The sequence below is a fragment of the Somniosus microcephalus genome, chromosome 13, assembly GCF_052327205.1.
Source record: "Somniosus microcephalus isolate GS21.2 chromosome 13, FLI_Smic_1.0, whole genome shotgun sequence".
Classification (NCBI taxonomy): Eukaryota; Metazoa; Chordata; class Chondrichthyes; order Squaliformes; family Somniosidae; genus Somniosus; species Somniosus microcephalus.
In genome coordinates this window covers 25524642-25544058 of record NC_140999.1, presented here as the reverse complement: position 1 = coordinate 25544058, position 19417 = coordinate 25524642, and the positions used below count along the sequence as shown (strand labels likewise).

Genomic DNA, 19417 nt, shown 5'->3' with positions numbered 1-19417 from the left:
AATCCCGATAACACTTGTCATCCAGTCTCACTTTGTTTCTAATGTACCAAGTAGAGTAGTGCCCCCTTACATATAGTTCTGTCCTGACCCATTAAATGGAACAGGATGGCATTTCAGAACTCACTCCTAGTAATTTATCATTTTTGTTTTCACTCCCTGGCATCCACTTTCTCTAAGAAAACAGATTTGAGACCTGTCCCAGTGGAATAAGCAAGCCATGATAAGATGTAGTCAAATGGGTGAATGGCTACCCAACTCCCTCCCATTCCCACAATAGGGCTATCATAGAAACATAGAAGACAGGAGCAGGAGTAGGCCATTCGGCCCCTCGAGCCTGCTCCGCCATTCAATGAGATCATGGCCCTGTCCCTGCCTTCTCCCGATATCCCTGAACTCCATATCACCACTCTATTGTGCAACATGTTGGAGCATTGATAGGAGTACCCACCAGCAAAACACCAGACAGGTGATGGGGTCCTCAACAATAAAAAAAGTTAAAACACCGACAGAAATGGTCAAATTTAAAGCTGCAGCCGCTCCATGTCACCATCACACTGCTTTCTAGTCATCCACCTTTTCCTTCAAAAGCATAAAATAAATGCAGTGGCTAACATACAGCTGCTCCAACAAGAAAACAAGAACTAAAAACATATGACCCGTGGAGCTGCCTTGCTAAAGCCAGCAGTATAAACAAAGCAGATCCACTCAAATTGTCCGTATCAAGAAGCCAAGGTACAGCACCAGAACTCAGTACTGTATATGCAAGAAGGGTTAGAAATTTGGGGTCAAGCTAAAGTTTTTCCAAGCATATAATTTGCATGGTGCACACTGGGCTAAGCATACAACTCACATTTGCACGGTCTGCACCCGACTATTTTACCACATAGCTGGTCTAATTTTGTACATTCTGCAGATTACTGTGAATCTAGTGAAGAAAGCCGTTACAAAAACATGTTCAGATAGACTATGTAGACCTTAGCACAAGAGCCATTTTATAAAACAAAATAATTACTTTTAACAGAAGCACGGTTTCCCTTTCACATACAGTACTCCATCATAACACTATTTGGACGCTAGCCAATATTCAAGTCATAAGACCAGTGCTGGAACGGAGGGCCTTTTTGTTGACTGCTGTACATTTGCCAAATATACAGACTGTGTTGGAACATTGGTTCAAAACAAGAAACAAAGATGAAAGAAAAGGGAAGCAAGACGGTTTATTAAATTTTGCTTTTTTTTTAATAAATGATGCGGTTAGGGTACATTCACATAATAGACTAGCTGTACACAGTTTGTGTCAATGTGTTGTGGGTTCAGCTTTGCAATACCAAGCATGTACTGTAATCTGGATGTGAAATCAACCAAATCATATTTAAGCAAGGAGTGAGAGACCATCACAACATCGTCAGCTTCATACCCGCTGCAGTATAAATGCAACCACAATAACTTGAAGTTTAAACTGTCTAAAAACTTTTGAAACTTAATTTATTAATTTGAACATTAAATTGTAATCATTAACCTAACTTCTTTACTCAGAGGGTGGTTAGAATGTGGAACGCGCTACCACAAGGAGTAGTTGAGGTGAATAACAGATGCATTTAAGAGGAAGCTAGATAAACACGAGGGAGAATGGAATAGAAGGTTCTGCTGACAGTTAGGTGAAGAGAAGTGGGAGGAGGCTTGTGCGGAGCATAAACACCGGCACAGACCAGTTGGGTCGAATGGCCTGTTTCTGTGCTGTACATTCCACGTAATTCTATGCAAGAGTGACTCAGAACTGGCAGTTAAACTTGGGTCTGCAGCTCTTTCGTTCTAAATAGGTAGCAGTCTCAAACCAGTACCTGCAGTACAACAATGTCCTTTCAATATAGATATAGTTACTGATTTGTATTTTTGAAACTAAGTTTGTAAGACTACTTCAAATAAATATAGGATGATGGCAATAAGATCAAAGGCAGTTAGTCAGTTGAGCAGCTTCAATGGCACCATGAACCTTGAGAGCAAAACATAGCTCAAACTATATCCAAGATGGTGCTACATGCACCAGAAAAGTATATGCCATCATATAACTTGACTAATATCAGATTCTATCTATTGTCATCACCCAGTTTCTCCACCTGCTCCCTCTCAGTCATCTACCTATTTGCCCACTCACTCCATCTTGGTCTGGAAGGGAATGAGGGGTACTTGGTCATATATGCAAACATAAAGCAACACACCACTCCAAGGAGGACACCATTTCTGCTGCAATTATAGAGTCAGAGCCCAAAGTCTGGCTCCAGGTTGGGAGGGACAGGCAGACGTGTGAGAGGCAAATAGTGAGAAACAGAGAAGGGACAGAAGGTAGTAATTACACTCGGAGACAAACAGATACAGAAACAACAATGAGTTGCAATATTTTTTCCAGTTTCTATGTGTTTGTAACATCATGGACATAGTAAAAAAGGTTGTAGCAAAATTGTAAAAGTATTCTGAAGGAATGGGTTTACGATTTCTCTAGATGAGGTGTAAAGGGTGATGGCAGACTCATCAACAGTTACCATGTGAGAAAAAAGGGAAGAAAAAATATAGGGGACGAGGTTATAGTCTGAAATTGTTGAACTCGATGTTGAGTCCGGAAGGCTGTAAAGTGCCTAATCGAAAGATGAGGTGCTGTTCCTCGAGCTTACGCTGAGCCTTATTGGAATAGTGTACGAGGCTGAGGACCAAGAGATCAGAGTGGGAGTGCAGTGGAGAATTAAAGTGACAGGCGACCGGAGGCTCGGGGTCACACTTACGGACTGAACGGAGGTGTTCCGCAAACCAATCGGTGTTTGGTCTCCCCAATGTAGAGGAGACCGCATCGTGAGCAGCGAATACAGTATACTAGATTGCAAGAAGTACAAGTAAATCGCTGTTTCATCTGAAAGGAGTGTTTGGGGCCCTGGACAGTGGGAAGGGAGGAGGTAAAAGGGCAGGTGTTGCATCTCCTGCGCTTGCACGGGAAGGTGCCTGGCGAGGGGCAAGGAGCGTTGGGGTGATAGAGGAGTGGACCAGGATGTCGCGGAGGGAGCAGTCCCTTTGGAATGCTGAAAAAGGGGGGGGGGGGGGGGGGGGGAGAAAAGAGAGAGAGGGGAGAAGATGTGTTTGGTGGTGGGATCACGCTGGAGGAGGCAGAAATGGCGCAGGGTGGTCCGTTGAATGTGGAGGCTGGTGGGGTGGAGGGCGAGGACAAAGGGATCCCTTTCGTGGTTCTGGGAGGGAAGGGAAGGGGTGAGAGTAGAAGTGTGAGAAATGGAACGGACACAGTCGAGGGCCGTGTCAACCACAGTAGAGGGGAATCCTCGGTTGAGGAAAAAGGAAGACATGTCGGAAGCACTAGTATGGAAGGCGGCATCGTCAGAACAGATGCGACGGAGATGGAGAAACTGGGGAGAAAGGAACAGAGTCCTTACAGGAAGCGGGGTGGGAGGAAGTGTAGTCCAGGTAGATGTGGGAGTTAGTGGATGCTGGTCGATAGCCTACCCCAGAAATGAAGACAGAGAAGCCGAGGAAGGGAAGGGAAGAGTCGGAGATGGACCATGTGAAGGTGAGGGAAGGGTGGAAATTGGAAGCAAAGTGAATGAAATTTTCTAGTTCAGGGCAAGAGCAGGAAATGGCACCAATACAGTCATCAATGCACCGGAAATAAAGGTGAGGGATGGGACCCGAGTAGGACTGGAACAAAGACTGTTCCACATATTTCACAAAAAGGCAGGCATAGCTAGGGCCCATGCAGGTTCCCATAGCAACACCTTTAATCTGGAGGAAGTGAGGAGTCAAAGGAAAAGTTGTTCAATGTGAAAACTTGTTCAATGCGAGAACAAATTCAGCCAAGCGGATCATTTCTGTAAAATGATCCGACTGGCTGATTAGCAAGTGCAGTCCAAACAGTTTAACATGAAAAACGATGCCAAAATGAGAGAGTTCGGACAATACTCTTCAGAAAACTGTCCCCATTTCACTTTGTTTCTAAACTTGCTTTCTTTTTGATTGTGCCAACTGATTTTCAAAATGCAACTTCAGACTCTTGCATGATAAATTTTAAGATGTAACGTTCAAATGAAATTTCAGAAAAAAATAAATCCAAGCTTCTCCAATAGCTAGGTTGATAACAACAACACAACTGCATCACACAGGCTCGAAGGTCACAGGTTTAATTCCTAGCCTGTGCCGAGTTAGCTGATTTCAGCCAGGTTGGATAAAGGGACACCACTGTTGGCTTCAACATCAAAGGTTTAGGGCGAGGGAAATCAGCAAATTAGTAAGGGTGCTAAAACTAGCCTCAAGACTCCCAAGTTAGAGAAGGAAAAAAATAAAAATCAGCCAGGGTTCCCACTCCAGCAACCTGAGTGTAGATGTTAGGTGAGGACAAGATCAAGCTTGGCTGTCATACTCCACAGCAGAACACTGTTCAAATCCACAGATGAATAATGACCACTTGGGCAAATTACTGAGGGCAATCAGTGCCCCTTGCAACCATACCTCCAACAACAACAAAAATCTAAAACGGAATGAAGTGGATTTTTGATCAATAGGATATACACAGCACAGAAACAGGCCATTCGGCCCAACCAGTCCATGCCGGTGTTTATGCTCCACTCGAGCCTCCTCCCGTCTTTCTTCATCTAACTATCAGCAAAACCCTCTATTCCCTTCTCCCTCATATGCTTATCTAGCCTCCCCTTAAATGCATCTATACTATTCACGAGTTCCACATTCTCACCACTCACTAAAGGAATTACTTCTGAATTCCCGATTTGATTTCTTGGTGACGACCTTATATTGATGGCCTATAGTTTTGCTCTTCCCCACAAGTGGAACCACTCTCTCTGTGTTTACTCTATCAAAACTGTTTATAAATTTTAAGACTTCAGCCTTCTCTTCAAGAGGGAAAAAAAAAGAGCCCCAGCCTGTTCATCCTTTCCTGATAGGTATACGTTCGCATTTCTGGTATCCTTGTTGTTTTGCACCCTCTCCAGTGTCTCTCTATTCTTTCTATAATATGGCGACCAAAATTGTACACAGTATTCCAAGCGTGGTTTAACCAAGGTTCGATACAAGTTTAGCAATAACTTCCCTACTTTTCAATTCTATCCCTTTAGAAATAAACCCTAGTGTTTGGTTTGCTTTTTTTTTTTTAAATGGCATTAACCTGCATCGCTACTTTTAGTGATTTGTGTATTTGCACTCAGAGATCCCTTTGTTCTTCGACCCCATTTAGATTCTTATTTTCCCAAGTAATGTGACCTCCCTACTTTTCTTACCAAAATATAATGCCTCACATTTAATCGGTGTTGAAATTCATTTGCCAATTATATGCCCATTTTGCAAGTTTATTAATGACTTCTTGTGATTTGTTGCAGTCCTCCTCAGTATTAACTATCACCCCCAGTTTGGTGTCATCCACAAATTTAGAAAATGTTTTTTATTCCAATTTCTAAATCGTTAATATAAATTGTGAACAACAGTGGTCCCAGCACTGATCCTTGTGGACCACCACTTCCCACCTTCTGCCACTATGAATAGTTACCCTTTACCCCTACGCTCTGCTTTCTGTCTTGACGCCAGCTAGCTATCCATTCTGCTACTTGTCCCGACTCCGTATTCCCTGACCTTGTTCATTAGTCTATTGCATGGTACCTTATCGAAGGCCTTTTGAAAATCTAGATAAATTACATCTACTGCATTATCCTTGTCTACTCTTTGTTACCTCTTCAAAAAATTCAATGGAGGTTGGTCAAGCAATACTTTCCTTTTTGAAATCCATGCTGACTATTCATTATATTATTTTTGGTTTCTAGATGTTTTTCTATTTTCTCCTTTAGTAGGAGTGCCATTATTTTGCCTACCTCTGATGTTAAGCTGACTGGTCTTTAGTTCCCTGGACATGTAATACCTATATTTAAGGAGGGAGATAGAACGTTAGCTATCCTCTGGTACTACACCTTTTTCTAACAAATTATTAAATATGTGCAGTAGTGCCTCTGCTATCTCTTCCCTAGATTCTTTTAAAATGCGTGGATGCAATCCATCTGGACCAGGGGTTTTATCCTCTGAGTTTGATTCGTTTATTTAATATTTCTCCTCTTTATTTTAAATGTAGTTATCTCATTTCTAATATCATCCAGTGTCACGTTCAACTGATCTGTCTCCCTGGTAAATACTGGAGCACAAGGGATTTGTAAATTGGGTAAGAAAACACTGCCACAAAGACCCAGGAATACTATGGAAAGCAGGAAAAAAACACCCCCAAGGATTGGAAATTGAGCACTAACACACGGATAGTCTTCCAAGTTGTTCTTTCAGCTTTGCCAAAGCTGGAAAGGCACTTGCCCAGGGCCAGTGTAGACTGGAATTTTCTAACCCCAAAGAGCAGCCTGCACAAAGAAAAATTCCACAAGGAAAGAAAGTGGAGGGAACTCAAACAGATCTACACAGTATTACAAATACTTTATTTTTATCCAATCAAGTAAATTGAACTAAATTTCCAGTAGAGAGAGCAGTTTTTCCATTTTCATTCTCACCCTAATCACTTTCATCACATTATTTCATCTAGGTTGATAAAGAAATTTGAATTTCATAACACTTCACGACCTCAGGATGTCCCAAAGCACTTCACAGCTAATGAAGTCCTTCTGAAGAGTAGTCACTTTTGTAATGTAGGGTAATGCATAAATATGCTTCAAATTTAATGTCATCCACATATTTAGAGCAGATATCAATTGTCATGCAAATATTAGAATGTTGACAAAGACATCAGGTCAAAATGCAGCTGGCTGAAATTAGGTACACCTTTCTTTGCAGCTACTCTGATGGTAACTGTCCTGCTAAATAGGTACTGATCGGCACATATCTGGTCCCTAAATCGGGATCAAGTTAGCTTATCTCAGTTAAAGACAAAGATGGGCGCACAACTGGCCTCCGCATTCTGGACAAGGTGGAGGGAAAAACAAGTAATTAGCCAGTGTTTCCTCTCCTGATTGCTATACAGTGACCCCTAATGGATAACAGACATGTGTGTATGTGCACACACCCATCAAGTGCAAACAGTACCAGGCTCAGCTGTGTTGCCAACCATTGCGAATAACCCATCAACATTTGCTGTCTAGGCTCACGTCTTGGGCAAGGTATCCAAGCACAAAACATTGCAGGTTAATCAGGTCCTTAACAAAGCAAATAAAAGAGTGGGGTTCATTTCTAGAGGGACAGAATTGAAAAGCAGAGAAGTTATGTTAAACTTGTATAGAACCTTGGAGTGATGTGTGCAGTTCTGGTCTCCATATTATAAAAAGGATATAGAAGCACTGGCGAAGGTGCAAAAAAGATTTACAAGGATAATACCAGAATTAAGGTGCTATACCATCAGAATAGATTAAACAGGACAGGGCTCTTTCCTCAAAAAAAAAAAGGCCGAGTGTTAACCTGATAGAGGTCTTTAGGATTATGAAAGGTTGTGTTTCCACTTCTGGGGAAGACCAGAACTGGAGGCCATAAATATAACAGTCACTAATAAATCCACCAACGAATGCAGGAGAAACTTCTTTACCCAGAGAGTGGTTAGAATGTGGAACTCGCTACCGCAGGGAGTAGTTGAGGCAAATAGCATAGGTGCATTAAAGGGTAAGCTAGATAAACACGAGGGAGAAAGGAATATTAAAAAAGGAATGCCGAGAGGGTTAGATGAAGAGGGGTGGGTGGAATCTCGTGTGGAGTATAATCACTGGTATGGACCAGTTGGGCCGACTGGCCTGTTTCTGTGCTGTACATTCTATGTAATTCAGCTGAAGTTATAGACCAGATATTACAATACTATATCTTAAAATGTATTTTGATTCTCAACTTTCCTTTTTAACCATGCATGACATATACTCTCACATTTTGCTGCGTACCCAAGAGACATTAGATGACCACATAGCCTTTATACCACCTATGTCAATGAGGCAACTTAGCACTACGCGTGGTCATGATTATTAATAGGCGTACTGTTTGTATGTGTAACCTATATATTAAATTCCAGTCGCAGAAGTGGCTACAATGTATTAAGGAAGGGAAAATAAAAGGTGGGGGGGTGGGTGGCTGTATTGATCAAAGACACTGTTATTTCCCTGGAAAGGGATGAAGGGATGATGTGCTTGAGGGTTCAAAGACAGCATCTATTGGGTTACGCTGCTGGGGGTATACTATAGACCACCAAATAGTGGGAAGGAGGTGGAGGAGCAAATTTCAGAAAGATGTAAAAACAATTGTCCGAATACAGACTGGGGAAAAAACAGTGTAAAGGGCAAGGAAGGAGAAGAATTCTTGAAATGACTTGGATGAAGGGACCTTGTGTACCGTAGCCAAATTTGCAGATAATACAAAGATAGGTGGGAAAGCAAGCTGTGAGGAGGACACAGAGTCTGCAAAGGGATATAGACAGGTTAAGTGAGTGGGGCAAAAATTTGGCAGATGGAGTATAATGTGGGAAACTGTGAGGTTATCCACTTAGGTAGGAAAAATAAAAAAGCAAATTATTTTTTAAATGGGGAGAGACTACATAATGCTGCGGTACAGAGGGATCTGGGTGTCCTCGTACATGAAACACAATAAGTTAGCATGCAGGTACAGCAAGTAATTAGGAAGGCAAATGGAATGTTGGCCTTTATTGCAAGGGGGACGGAGTATAAAAGTAGGGACGTTTTGATGCAACTTTACAGGGTGCTGGTGAGACCACACCTACAGTACTGCATACAGTTTCGCTCTCCTTATTTAAGGAGGGATATACTTGCATTGGAGGCAGTTCAGAGAAGGTTCACGAGGTTAATTTGTGAGATGGAGGGGTTGTCTTATGAAGAAAGGTTGAGCATGTTGGGCCTATACTCATTGGAGTTTAGAAGAATGAGAGGTGATCTTATTGAAACATACAAGATTCTGAGGGGGCTTGACAGGGAGGATGTTTCCCCTCATGGGGGGAATCTAGAACAAGGGGGCGCAGTTTCAGGATAAGGGGTCGCCCATTTAAAACAGAGATGAGGAGGAATTTCTTCTCTCAGAGGGTCGTGAATCTTTGGAATTCTCTGCCCCAGAGCGCTGTGGAGGCGGAGTCATTGAATATATTCAAGGCGGAGATTGACATATATTTGAGCTACAGGGGAGTCAAGGGTTATGGGGAGCGGGCGGGAAAGTGGTGTTGAGGCCATGATCTTATTGAATGGCGGGGCAGGCTCGAGGGGCCGAATGGCCTACTCCTGGTCCTATTTCTTATGTTCTTATGAAATGTGTACAGGAGAACTTTCTTGATCAGTCTGAAAAAGGACAACAATCAAAATGTGAAGATACTCAACTGGAAGAGGGTTGACTTCAATGAGTTGAAAGGGGTTCTGGTCCAGGTAGACTGTATGGTAAAACAGTAAATGAACATGGAGAGGCCTTCAAAGAGGAGATGGTTCGGGTACAGACACATTCCGATGAGGGGGAAAAGGAAGCACATCCAAAGCTAGAGCTCCCTGGATGACTAAAAATAGAGATTAAAATGAAACAGAAAAAGGAGGCTAATGATAAATGTCAGATTAATACAGTAGAGAATCAAGCAGAATACAAAACGTGCAGAGTAGAACTGAAAAAGAAAGTAAAAGTGGCAAAGAGTGTGTATGAGAAAAGATTAGCAGGTAACATAAAAGGGATCACTGAAGTCTTAAAGGACTGAGTAAAAAGATGGTCAAAAGGAAGGGTGGGGACAATTAGGAACCAAAAAGGAAATCGTGTGGAGACAGAGAGCATGGCTGAGGTACTAAATGAGTACTTTGCATCTGTCTGCACAAAACAGGATGCTGCCAATATCATAGTAAAGGAGGAGAAGGTGGAGAAATTGGATAAAAAGAGAGAGAGGAGGTACTTAAAAGGTTGGCAGTGCTCAAAAGTAGAAAAGTCACCCAGTCCTAGGTTGCTGGAGGTAGCAAGGGCGGAAATAGAGGCTGCTCTGGCCACAATCTTTCAATCCTCCTTGGATGTTGTGCCAGAGAATTAGGAGGTTGCAAATATTACACCCCTGTTCAAAAAAGGAGGGGGTGAATCGGTAGCTATATAAAAGGGGAAATTTCTAGAGACCATAATCCTGGACAAAATTAATTGTCACTTGGCAATAAATGGTTTAATAAATGTCAGCCAACATGGATTTGTTAAAGGCAAACCATGTCTGACAAACTTGATCGAGTGCTTTCAAGGAAATAGCAGAGAGGGTTGATGAAGGTAGTGTAGTTGATGGCATAGAGTCATAACAGAAGGAGGCCATTCGGCCCATTGAGTCCGTGCCGGCTCTCTGTAGAGCAATCCAGTCAGTCCCATTCCCTCACTCTATCCCTGTAGCCCTGCAAGTTTATTTCCCTCAAGTGCCTATCCAGTATCCCCTTGAAAACATTGTCTCTCTCCGCTTCCACCACTTCCGTCGGCAGCGAATTCCAGATCACCACCACTCGCTGGGTAAAAAAGTTTTTCCTCACATCCCCCCCTCTCTCTCTTGCCCAAAACCTTAAATCTGTGTCCCCTAGTCCTTGTACCATCAACTAGTGGGAACAGCCTTTCCCAGTCTAGCCTATCCAAACCTGTCATAATCTTGTACACCTCTATCAAATCATCCCTCAACCTCCTTTTGCTCTAATGAAAACAAATCCAGCTTCTCCAACCTGTCCTTGTAGCTAAGATCCCCCATCCCCGGAACCATTCTGGTAAATCTCCTCTGCACCCTCTCAAGGGCCTTCACATCCTTCTTAAAGTGTGGTGACCAGAACTAGACGCAATACTCCAGTTGTGGCCTAACCAGCGCTTTATAAAGGTTCAGCATAACTTCTCTACTTTTGTACTCAATACCTCTATTTATGAAACCCAAGATCCCATATGCTTTGTTAACCACTCTCAATGTGTCCTGCCACCTTGGACCTATGCACTTTAACTCCCAGGTCCCTCTGTCCCTGCACACTAAAACTGTGCCATTAAGTGTATATTGCCTCTCCCTGTTCCTCCTGCCAAAATGCATCACCTTTCACTTCTCTGTATTAAATTCCATCTGCCACTTGTATGCCCATTTTGCTAGCCTTTTTATGTCCTGTTGCAGTCGATTGGCATCACCCTCACTGTTTGCCACACCCCCAAGTTTGGTGTCATCGGCAAATTTAGAAATCCTACTCTGTATCCCAATATCCAGGTCATTTATATACATCAAAAAAAGCAGTGGCCCCAGCACTGACCCTTGGGGAACACCACTGTCTACCATCCTCCAGTCTGAAAAACAGCCATTTACCACAACTCGCTGTTTTCTGTCCTTAAGCCAATTCCTTATCCAAGCTGCCACTGACCCACCTATTCTATGAGCCTCAATTTTATTAACCATATGCATATATGGACTTGCAAAAGGTGTTTTGATCGGGTGCCATATAATAGACTTTAATGCCATGGGCTTCAATTTTTCTAAAGGGGCAGTGGCAGCGTGGATACAAATTGGCTAAGAGACAGAAAGCAGAGTGTAGTTGTGAATGGTTATTTTTCAGATTGGATAGAAGTATGCAGTAGTGTCCGCCAGAGTTGGTATTAGGATCATTGCTCTTTTTGATATATATTAGTTAAACGGACTTGGGTACAGAGGGCATCATTTCAACGTTTGCAGACGACACAAAACTTCGAAATGTAGTTAACAGTGAAGAGGACAGCAGCAGACTTTAGGAGACTGTGAAAAGGGCAGACAGATGAAATTTAATGCAGAGAAGTACAAAGAGATGCATTTTGGAATGAAAAATAAGGAGGCAATATAAACAAAATGGTACAATTTTTAAAAGGGGGTGCAGGAACAGAGACACCTGGGATTCACATATACGAATCTTTGAAGGTAGCAGCATAAGTCGATAAGGCTATTAAAAAAGCATACGGGATCCCTGGCTTTATAAATAGAGGCATAGAGTACAAAAGCAAGTCATGGTAAACCTTTATAAAATCACTGGTTGGGCCTCCAATTCTGGGCACTGCACTTTAGGAAGGATGTCACGGCCTTGGAGAGAGTGCAGAGGAGATTTACTAGAATGGTACCATGGATGAGGGACTTCAGTTATGTGGAGAGACTAAAGAAGCGGAGATTGTTCTTCGAGCAGAGAAGTTATGGGGAGATTTAATAAAAGGTGTTCAAAATGAGGAGGGGTTTTGGTAGAGTAGATAGAGAGAAACTGTTTCCACTGCAGGAAGGTCGGTAACCAAAGGACACAGATTTAAGATAAGTGACAAAAGAATCAGGGGGGAAATTAAGAGATTTTTTTTTTTTTTTTTTTAAGCAGCATGTTATGATCTGGAATGCACTGCCTGAAAGGGTGATGGAAGCAGATTGAATCGTAACTTTCAAAAGGGAATTGGATATATACACTTGAAAAGGAAAAAACTGCAGGGCTACAGAGAAAGAGCAGAGGTTTAGGACTAATTGGATAGCTCTGTCAAAGTGCCATCACAGGCACAATGGGCCAAATAGCCTCTTTCTGTGCTGTATGATTCTATGAAGTGCATAAATAAAATGAATAAGATATTAAAACAAATTCTGTAACATTCTATGACATTAGCCAAAGCATGTATTTAAGATTCTGGCAATTTTGTGATCAGTCAGTTACTGTTCGTATTGCCAAATCTAGGTCAATTTTACATGTAGGTTTAATTACCATCAAGCCAGCTATTATTACACATCATAACACAAAGTACTGTTTCAGAAAGTCTTAGCCAAAGAAAGAAATTGCATTTATATAGCGTCTTTCACAACCTTAAGATATCTCAAAGCACTTCACAGCCAATGAAACACAGCAAGCTCCCACAAATAGTAATAACATTAATGACCAGATAATCTATTTTGACAGGGGTTCAGAGATAAATATTGGCTAGGAGAATAGTGCCATGGGATGTTTCACATCCACCTGAAAGGGCATACGGTGTCTCGGCTGAACATCGAATCTGAAAGATAGCATCTACAGTACAGCACACCCTCAATACTACACTGAAGTGTCAGCCTATATCGAGTTCAAGTCTCTGGAATGGGGCTTGAGCCCACAACCTTCTTACAGATGCAAGGGTGCTACCACTGAGCAACAGCTGATGCTTAACCAAGGCTTTCTAGTTTCCTGTAAATTTTGAAAACATTTTTTCACTTATTTCTCCTTAGGGCCCTTCAGCTTCAAATATACACTTTCAAATAAATTGAGGGGACCAGCACTCTGATGTACCCTCATTGTTTACCATATCACAAGGTCACTGTGCTCAGCTAAGAACAAATGTCAGACAACATGCCACAATTACCTCCATTGAGGCAAGATACAATGCTCAGGAAATGACAAAAAAAAATCTGAATCAACACATGTAATACAGGACTTCAGTGTCAGGTATTCCAGTGACTGACCTAAGAAAAATATGAATTTAGCTTCAAGGTAGAGAAGTCATCACACCCTTAACAGGTTAACTAAGAATAACCAGCACATATTTGTTTATGGAAAGGTTGTGTTTGACAAAGTTAATAGAATTTCTTGAAGAAATTACCAATTGGATAAGAGAATACAAGTAAATGTACTGCATATGGATTTTCAGAGGCACGCCATAAGGTGTCTAAGAAGACTTGTTACAAAAATGCAGGTGTATGGTATATCAGAAAATGTAGCAAATGAATAGAAGGTTAGCTAATGGATAGGGAAGCTAGGATTAATAGGTGCTGCTTGGATTGGAGAAAGGTTGGAAGTGCCGTGTCCCATGAATCAATACTACGTTCACTATTGTTCAAGATGACATTAGATGATTTAGATTGAAGTATTGGGAGCACATCAACAACATTTACCGATGACAAAAGTTTGGGAAAAAGAAAACAATAAGGTGGATTGTTAAAGACTTCAGGAGGACATCAACAAGTTAGAATGGACAGATAGGTGGCAGCTACAATTTAATGGCGAGAACCGTGAGCAATGCATTTAAAAAAGAAAAAGGAATGAGAATATACACTTAATGCAGAAGGATGTGAAGGAACCAAGACCTAGGGATTCAAATACATAATTCCCTGAAATTGCAAGTAGGGGTAGATAAAGCTAGAAAATGTGCCAATAGTATTTTGGGTTTTATAAATAAGGGCATAGAGTCCAAGACCAAAGAGGTAATGATAAATTCGCACAAGGCAATAGTTGGGGGGACACAGCGCAGTCTTGGGTGCACCGTTATAGAATAGGCATTAAAGCTATTGAGTGCGGAGTAGATTCATTAAAATGATACCTTGTATGAGAAACTATAGTTATGAGGAGAGACTCGAGATACTGGGACTATTTCCATTGGAACAGAGAAGCTAAAGGGAGATTTAATAGAGGTTTTAAAAATTATGAAGGGTTTTGATGGAGTGAATACTGAAAGATTGTTACCTCTGGTTGGGGAATCAGTGATGAAGGACCATCAATTTAAAACAGTTACTAAGAAAGTGAACCAAACTTATGAGAAAATGTCTTTACGCAGAATTATTGGAGCATGGAATGCTTCATCACAGGCAGGAGTTGAGTTAGAGATTATTACATTTTTGAAGAGAAAAATAAATATTTGAAGCAGAGGAAGATTCAAGGCTATGGGGAGAGAATAGGGCAATAGGGTTTGTTTTGAATTTCTGTGGCAAAGAGCTGAAATATCCCCTTCTGAGCTCTAAACTTATATATGACTATGTTATATTCAGGGACATGCATACATTTCCTATCGCTCTTTTCATTAGTGCTGCATGAAAAAGTGCACTTAAAATATCTGTGAAAAACACTGATGTGGCCCAGATGGATTTATCCAAGTTTACTCTGTGCTGCATATTAAAGATACATTTTCCTTGAACTTTGTCTAAATGGACTAATACTAATGGACCAATAACAGTAGATCAGTTCGCCAATCTTTATAATTAGTGCTGTAAGAAAGCTGCAGATCTCTGCTCACTTCTCAGATTCAAAGCCCCAGTGTCCCTATTGTGAAGCACAATGCTGATAGCACCAACTGTTTAGATCTCTACTAGCTGATAAACTAAAATGTAGACCATGACAAAACCTTCACTATAAATGCACATTTGAAGTCAAGTTACACCCATACTTAATGTATTCTGCTGAACAATGTGTTACACCCTTTTAACCTACTAATCAAAGTCAGTTACATAAAGCAGCAACAAAAAACACAGGGCTCTCATATCTTTATATACACCACACAAAATAACTTTATAATATAATCTACTCTGTCCTGTCGTTGGACCAGTTGGCTGCATAGAAACTCGCTGGCCTTGACATCTTAAGTGTTAAAGCTGTTCCTGAATAACGCCGCGACCCAAACAGTGAAGCATGTACAAGGCCCTCCCACTTCTCCGAAAGAGAAATTCGATCGCACTTTCCAATTTGAACACACAAACACAGACCCCCAAATACAATGACCAAGCCTATGCGTTGAGAAGGTGACCAAGGGAGGGGAGGCTCACTGGAGACCCTAGGCTACCTAGGTCGATAAGACTTATTCCTCCTTATTATAAACCACCCACCTCCTCCCGCCACTCCCGACTCACCTCGGTCGGCTGCTAGAGGCTGCTCGTCACCCGGCGGCTTCTCCCTCGACTTCTGGCTGCGGTGCCTGAAGTGACAGTAGGGCCGGTTACACGAGTCGTCGCCGTAAAACGGACACTCGATGCTGCGGAAAAACTCGGTGGAACGCAGCATTCTGCACTCGAGTCCCGGCCTCGACAATAAGGCATAATCCCCGAGAGAATAATTTTGTGTGTGGTTTGGGGGGGGGGGTGGGGGAAACAACAACAAAAAACAAAGTACAATAGCGGCAGAGGAGAAGGGGGGAAACACAAGGCCTTCACTCCCCCGAGCGGACTGCGCTGGCCTCCCTCTCTCCCCGCTCAGCGGCGGCCGCCATCTTGGCTCTTTAACTGGGCCCCTCTGACGTCAGGGAGCAGGCACAAGCACACATGACACTGAGGGGATGGCAAGCCAGAAAATAAAGTCACATTCTTGTCTACATTCTGCAACTTGCTTTTCTCTCTCTCTCTGGCTTTGTAATTGTCCTCCATTATTTATATAATAATCCACAAAGCTGCCCTGTCAACATCAAGGGACTGTTACAAGGGGGATATACAGCGCAGAAACAGGCCACACAAGAAAGAAAGACTTGTATTTATATGATAGCAAAATACTGCAGATGCTGGAAATCCGAAATAACAACAGAAAATGCTGGAAAAACTCAGCAGGCCAGGCAGTTTTTCCAGCATTTTCTGTTGTTACTTGCATTTATATAGTGCCTTTCACGACCACCGGACGTCTCAAAGCGCTTTACCGTCAATGAAGTACTTTTCAGCTGTTGTAATGCAAAAAAAAAAGCAAAATACTGCGGACGCTGGGAGTCTGAAATAATAAAAACAATAAAGGCTGGAAATACTCAGCAGGTCAGGCAGCATCTGTGGAGAGAGAGAGAGAGAAACAGAGCTAACGTTTCGGATCGATGACCTGCTGAGTATTTCCAGCATTTTCTGTTTTTATTACAGAATCAGGCCATTCGGTCCAACCAATCCATGTCGGCGTTTATGCTCCACTCGAGCCTCCTCCTGTCTTTCCTCATCTAACTCTATCAGCATAACCCTCTATTCCCTTCTCCCTCATATGCCTATCTAGCCTCCCCTTAAATGCATCTATACTCTTCGCTTCAACTACTCCCTGTGGTAGTGAGTTCCACATTCTCACCACTCTCTGGGTAAAGAAGTTGCTTCTGAATTCCCTATTTTTGATTTCTTGGTGACTGTCTTATATTGATGGCCTCTAGTTTTGCTCTTCCCCACATGCGGAATGTTAGGAATAAAAACAGAAAATGCTGGAAGTAATCAGCAAGGTCAAGCAGCATCTCTGGAGAGAGAAGCAGAGTTCATGTTTCAGGTCGATGACCTTTCGTCAGAACTGGAATAGTTAGAGATACAACAGGTTTTAAGCAAGTGCAGAGGCAGGGAAAGGGGGGAAGAGAGGGAAGAACAAAAGGGAAGGTCTGTGATAGGGGGTGGCAGGAGAGATTAACAGGGGAATTTTGCCAGCCCTGGGGAGGCGGGTATGGAGGCGGGACTGCCGGGAAAATGGCAGAAACCGGGAGCGGGTACTGAACCCACTCCCAACCCACCTCCGTGCCATCTTCCTGGGAGGTGGGTCCCCGACTCGCACAGGGACCCGTCTCCTCGAGGCGGGAAGGGGATTACAGCCAATTAACTGCCTGTTAACAGGTAGTTAACAGGCAGATAAGAGGCTTATCCCCATTTTACCCCTTTAAGTGCAGGCTTCCCGACATCAGAGAACCCCGCCAGGGTCAGCGATGCGAGCAGTGGGTCTGCGGGGGGCGAGAGGGATCAAAAAGTGCGCTGTGGAGGTGAGTGATGGGTGCAAGTGTGGAGAGGAAAATATGAGAGGTGAGTGTAAAGTGTTAGAAAAAGTTTACTTACCTTTGTTTCTTTCTGCAGGCTTCAACCCTTGGGGATCCGGAGGTGCCTCGTCTCAACGGCAGAGATGACAGAATGGCTGCTGCATTCTCAGATGCAGCAGCCATCTGATTTCTGCAGAGGAAATAGGTTTTGGTGAGCCTTCAGTAAGGGCTCACCATAAAACAGAGATTGTCAGTGTTTGACAGTTTCTCTAAGCTGTCAAACGCTGACAATTCATCTGTCAAAATTTTTTTGACAGATGAAACATCATACACTGACGTACTCTGTCACTGGCTTTCCCTTAATTGGCCTGCTAATCCTGCAGGGCGGGCTTAACAAGGTCAATCAAGGGAAAATAGCGTGGGTTGGCCAGACGTCATTGGGTGCGGAACTGAAACCCAACAACCAGCAGTCCTGCCCCCAACACGCCCTCATTGATAAAATCCAGCCCTAAATAACAAAAGGTATGATGATACAAGGCAAAAGGATCTGGTAATGGGACAAGTAAAGAAACAAAAGATGGGACCAGAAGAGGTGTACTCTTTTTGATTGAGAGCTTAAACAAATAAAATATAACTAATATAACTTTAAATGAACCTTAACAAATTAAATTAAAATTTTATTGGCCGGGGTGATGATGCATTCCAGTCCCCGCGGCGCCCACCGGTCGCAGAATGCCTCGAGCATGCCGGCGGACACCGCGTTCTCCATCTCCAGGACCACCCGGGCGTGAACATGGCCGTGGAAGAGAGGCAGGCAGTCGAGCCGAACAACACCCTCGTCCAGAAGAGGTGTAAATGGGAAGAGCAGAATCATCAACAGCTGCTGTCTGAAAAAAGTGGGGGCAGAGGTTATGATCTGAAATTGTTGAACTCGATGTTGAGTCCAGAAGGCTGGTTTCCCAGAAGTGAAGAGACATTAAGAGGTATTCAAAATCAGACGAGATGGTAATAGGGCAGTGGAGACAAAAGACGGCTCAGATTAGGTGTGAAGTGTACTGGCAGAATGAGTGACGCTGCCATGTGGGAGAGAGAAAAGAAAAGGGGGGGGGAGGGAAGACCCAAAACAAAGGGGTGGAAAAAAATATAAGTAAAAATGTAATAGGGGCCGAGGTTATGATCTGAAATTGTTGAACTCGATATTGAGTCCGGAAGGCTGCAAAGTGCCTAATCGGAAGATGAGGTGCTGTTCCTCGAGTTTACATTGACCTGCCGTGGAACAATGCAAGAGGCCAAGGACGGTGAGGTCCAAGTGGGAATGGAGCGGTGAATTAAAATGACAGGCGACCGGAAGCTCGGGGTCACCCTTACGGACTGAACGGAGGTGTTCCGCAAAACGGTCACCCAATCTGCGTTTGGTCTCCCCAATGTAGAGGAGACCGCATCGTGAGCAGCGAATACAGTATACTAGATTGCAAGAAGTACAAGTAAATCGCTGTTTCACCTGGAAGGGGTGTTTGGGGCCCTGGACAGTGGGAAGGGGGGAGGTATAGGGGCAGGTGTTACATCTATAGGATAGGTTATCGACCAATATTCACTACAAGCCCACTGACTCCCACAGCTACCTGGACTACACTTCCTCCCACCCCGCCTCCTGTAAGGACTCCATTCCATTCTCCCAGTTTCTCCGTCTCCGCCGTATCTGCTCCGACGATGCCACCTTCCACACCAGTGCTTCCGACATGTCTTCCTTTTTCCACAACCGAGGATTCCCCTCTACTGTGGTTGACACGGCCCTCGACCGTGTCCGTTCTATCTCCCGCACTTCTGCCCTCACCCCTGCCCCTCCCTCCAGGAACCACGATAGGGTTCCCGTTGTCCTCACCTTTCACCCCACCAGCCTCCACATTCAACGGATCATCCTCTGCCATTTCCGCTACCTCCAAAGTGATCCCACCACCAAACGCATCTTCCCCTCCCCTCCCCTTTCAGCATTCCGTAGGGACCGCTC

General features: G+C 43.3%; 1 protein-coding gene across 2 annotated transcripts in view; it reads right to left on the bottom strand.

Annotated features, from left to right (window-relative positions):
* The window catches only part of rexo1 (REX1, RNA exonuclease 1 homolog), a 102319-nt gene extending 86374 nt beyond the window's left edge, over window positions 1-15945 (bottom strand). For both annotated transcript variants that reach the window (XR_015080534.1, XM_086004653.1), the window contains exon 1: window positions 15572-15945. Coding sequence is in view for 1 of the 2 variants with exons in the window: in XM_086004653.1 (XP_085860779.1) it covers window positions 15572-15722 (151 nt within the window). In the remaining variant the exon portion in view is untranslated. The remainder of the gene's footprint in view (window positions 1-15571) is intronic.
* Window positions 15946-19417: the final 3472 nt, after the last annotated feature.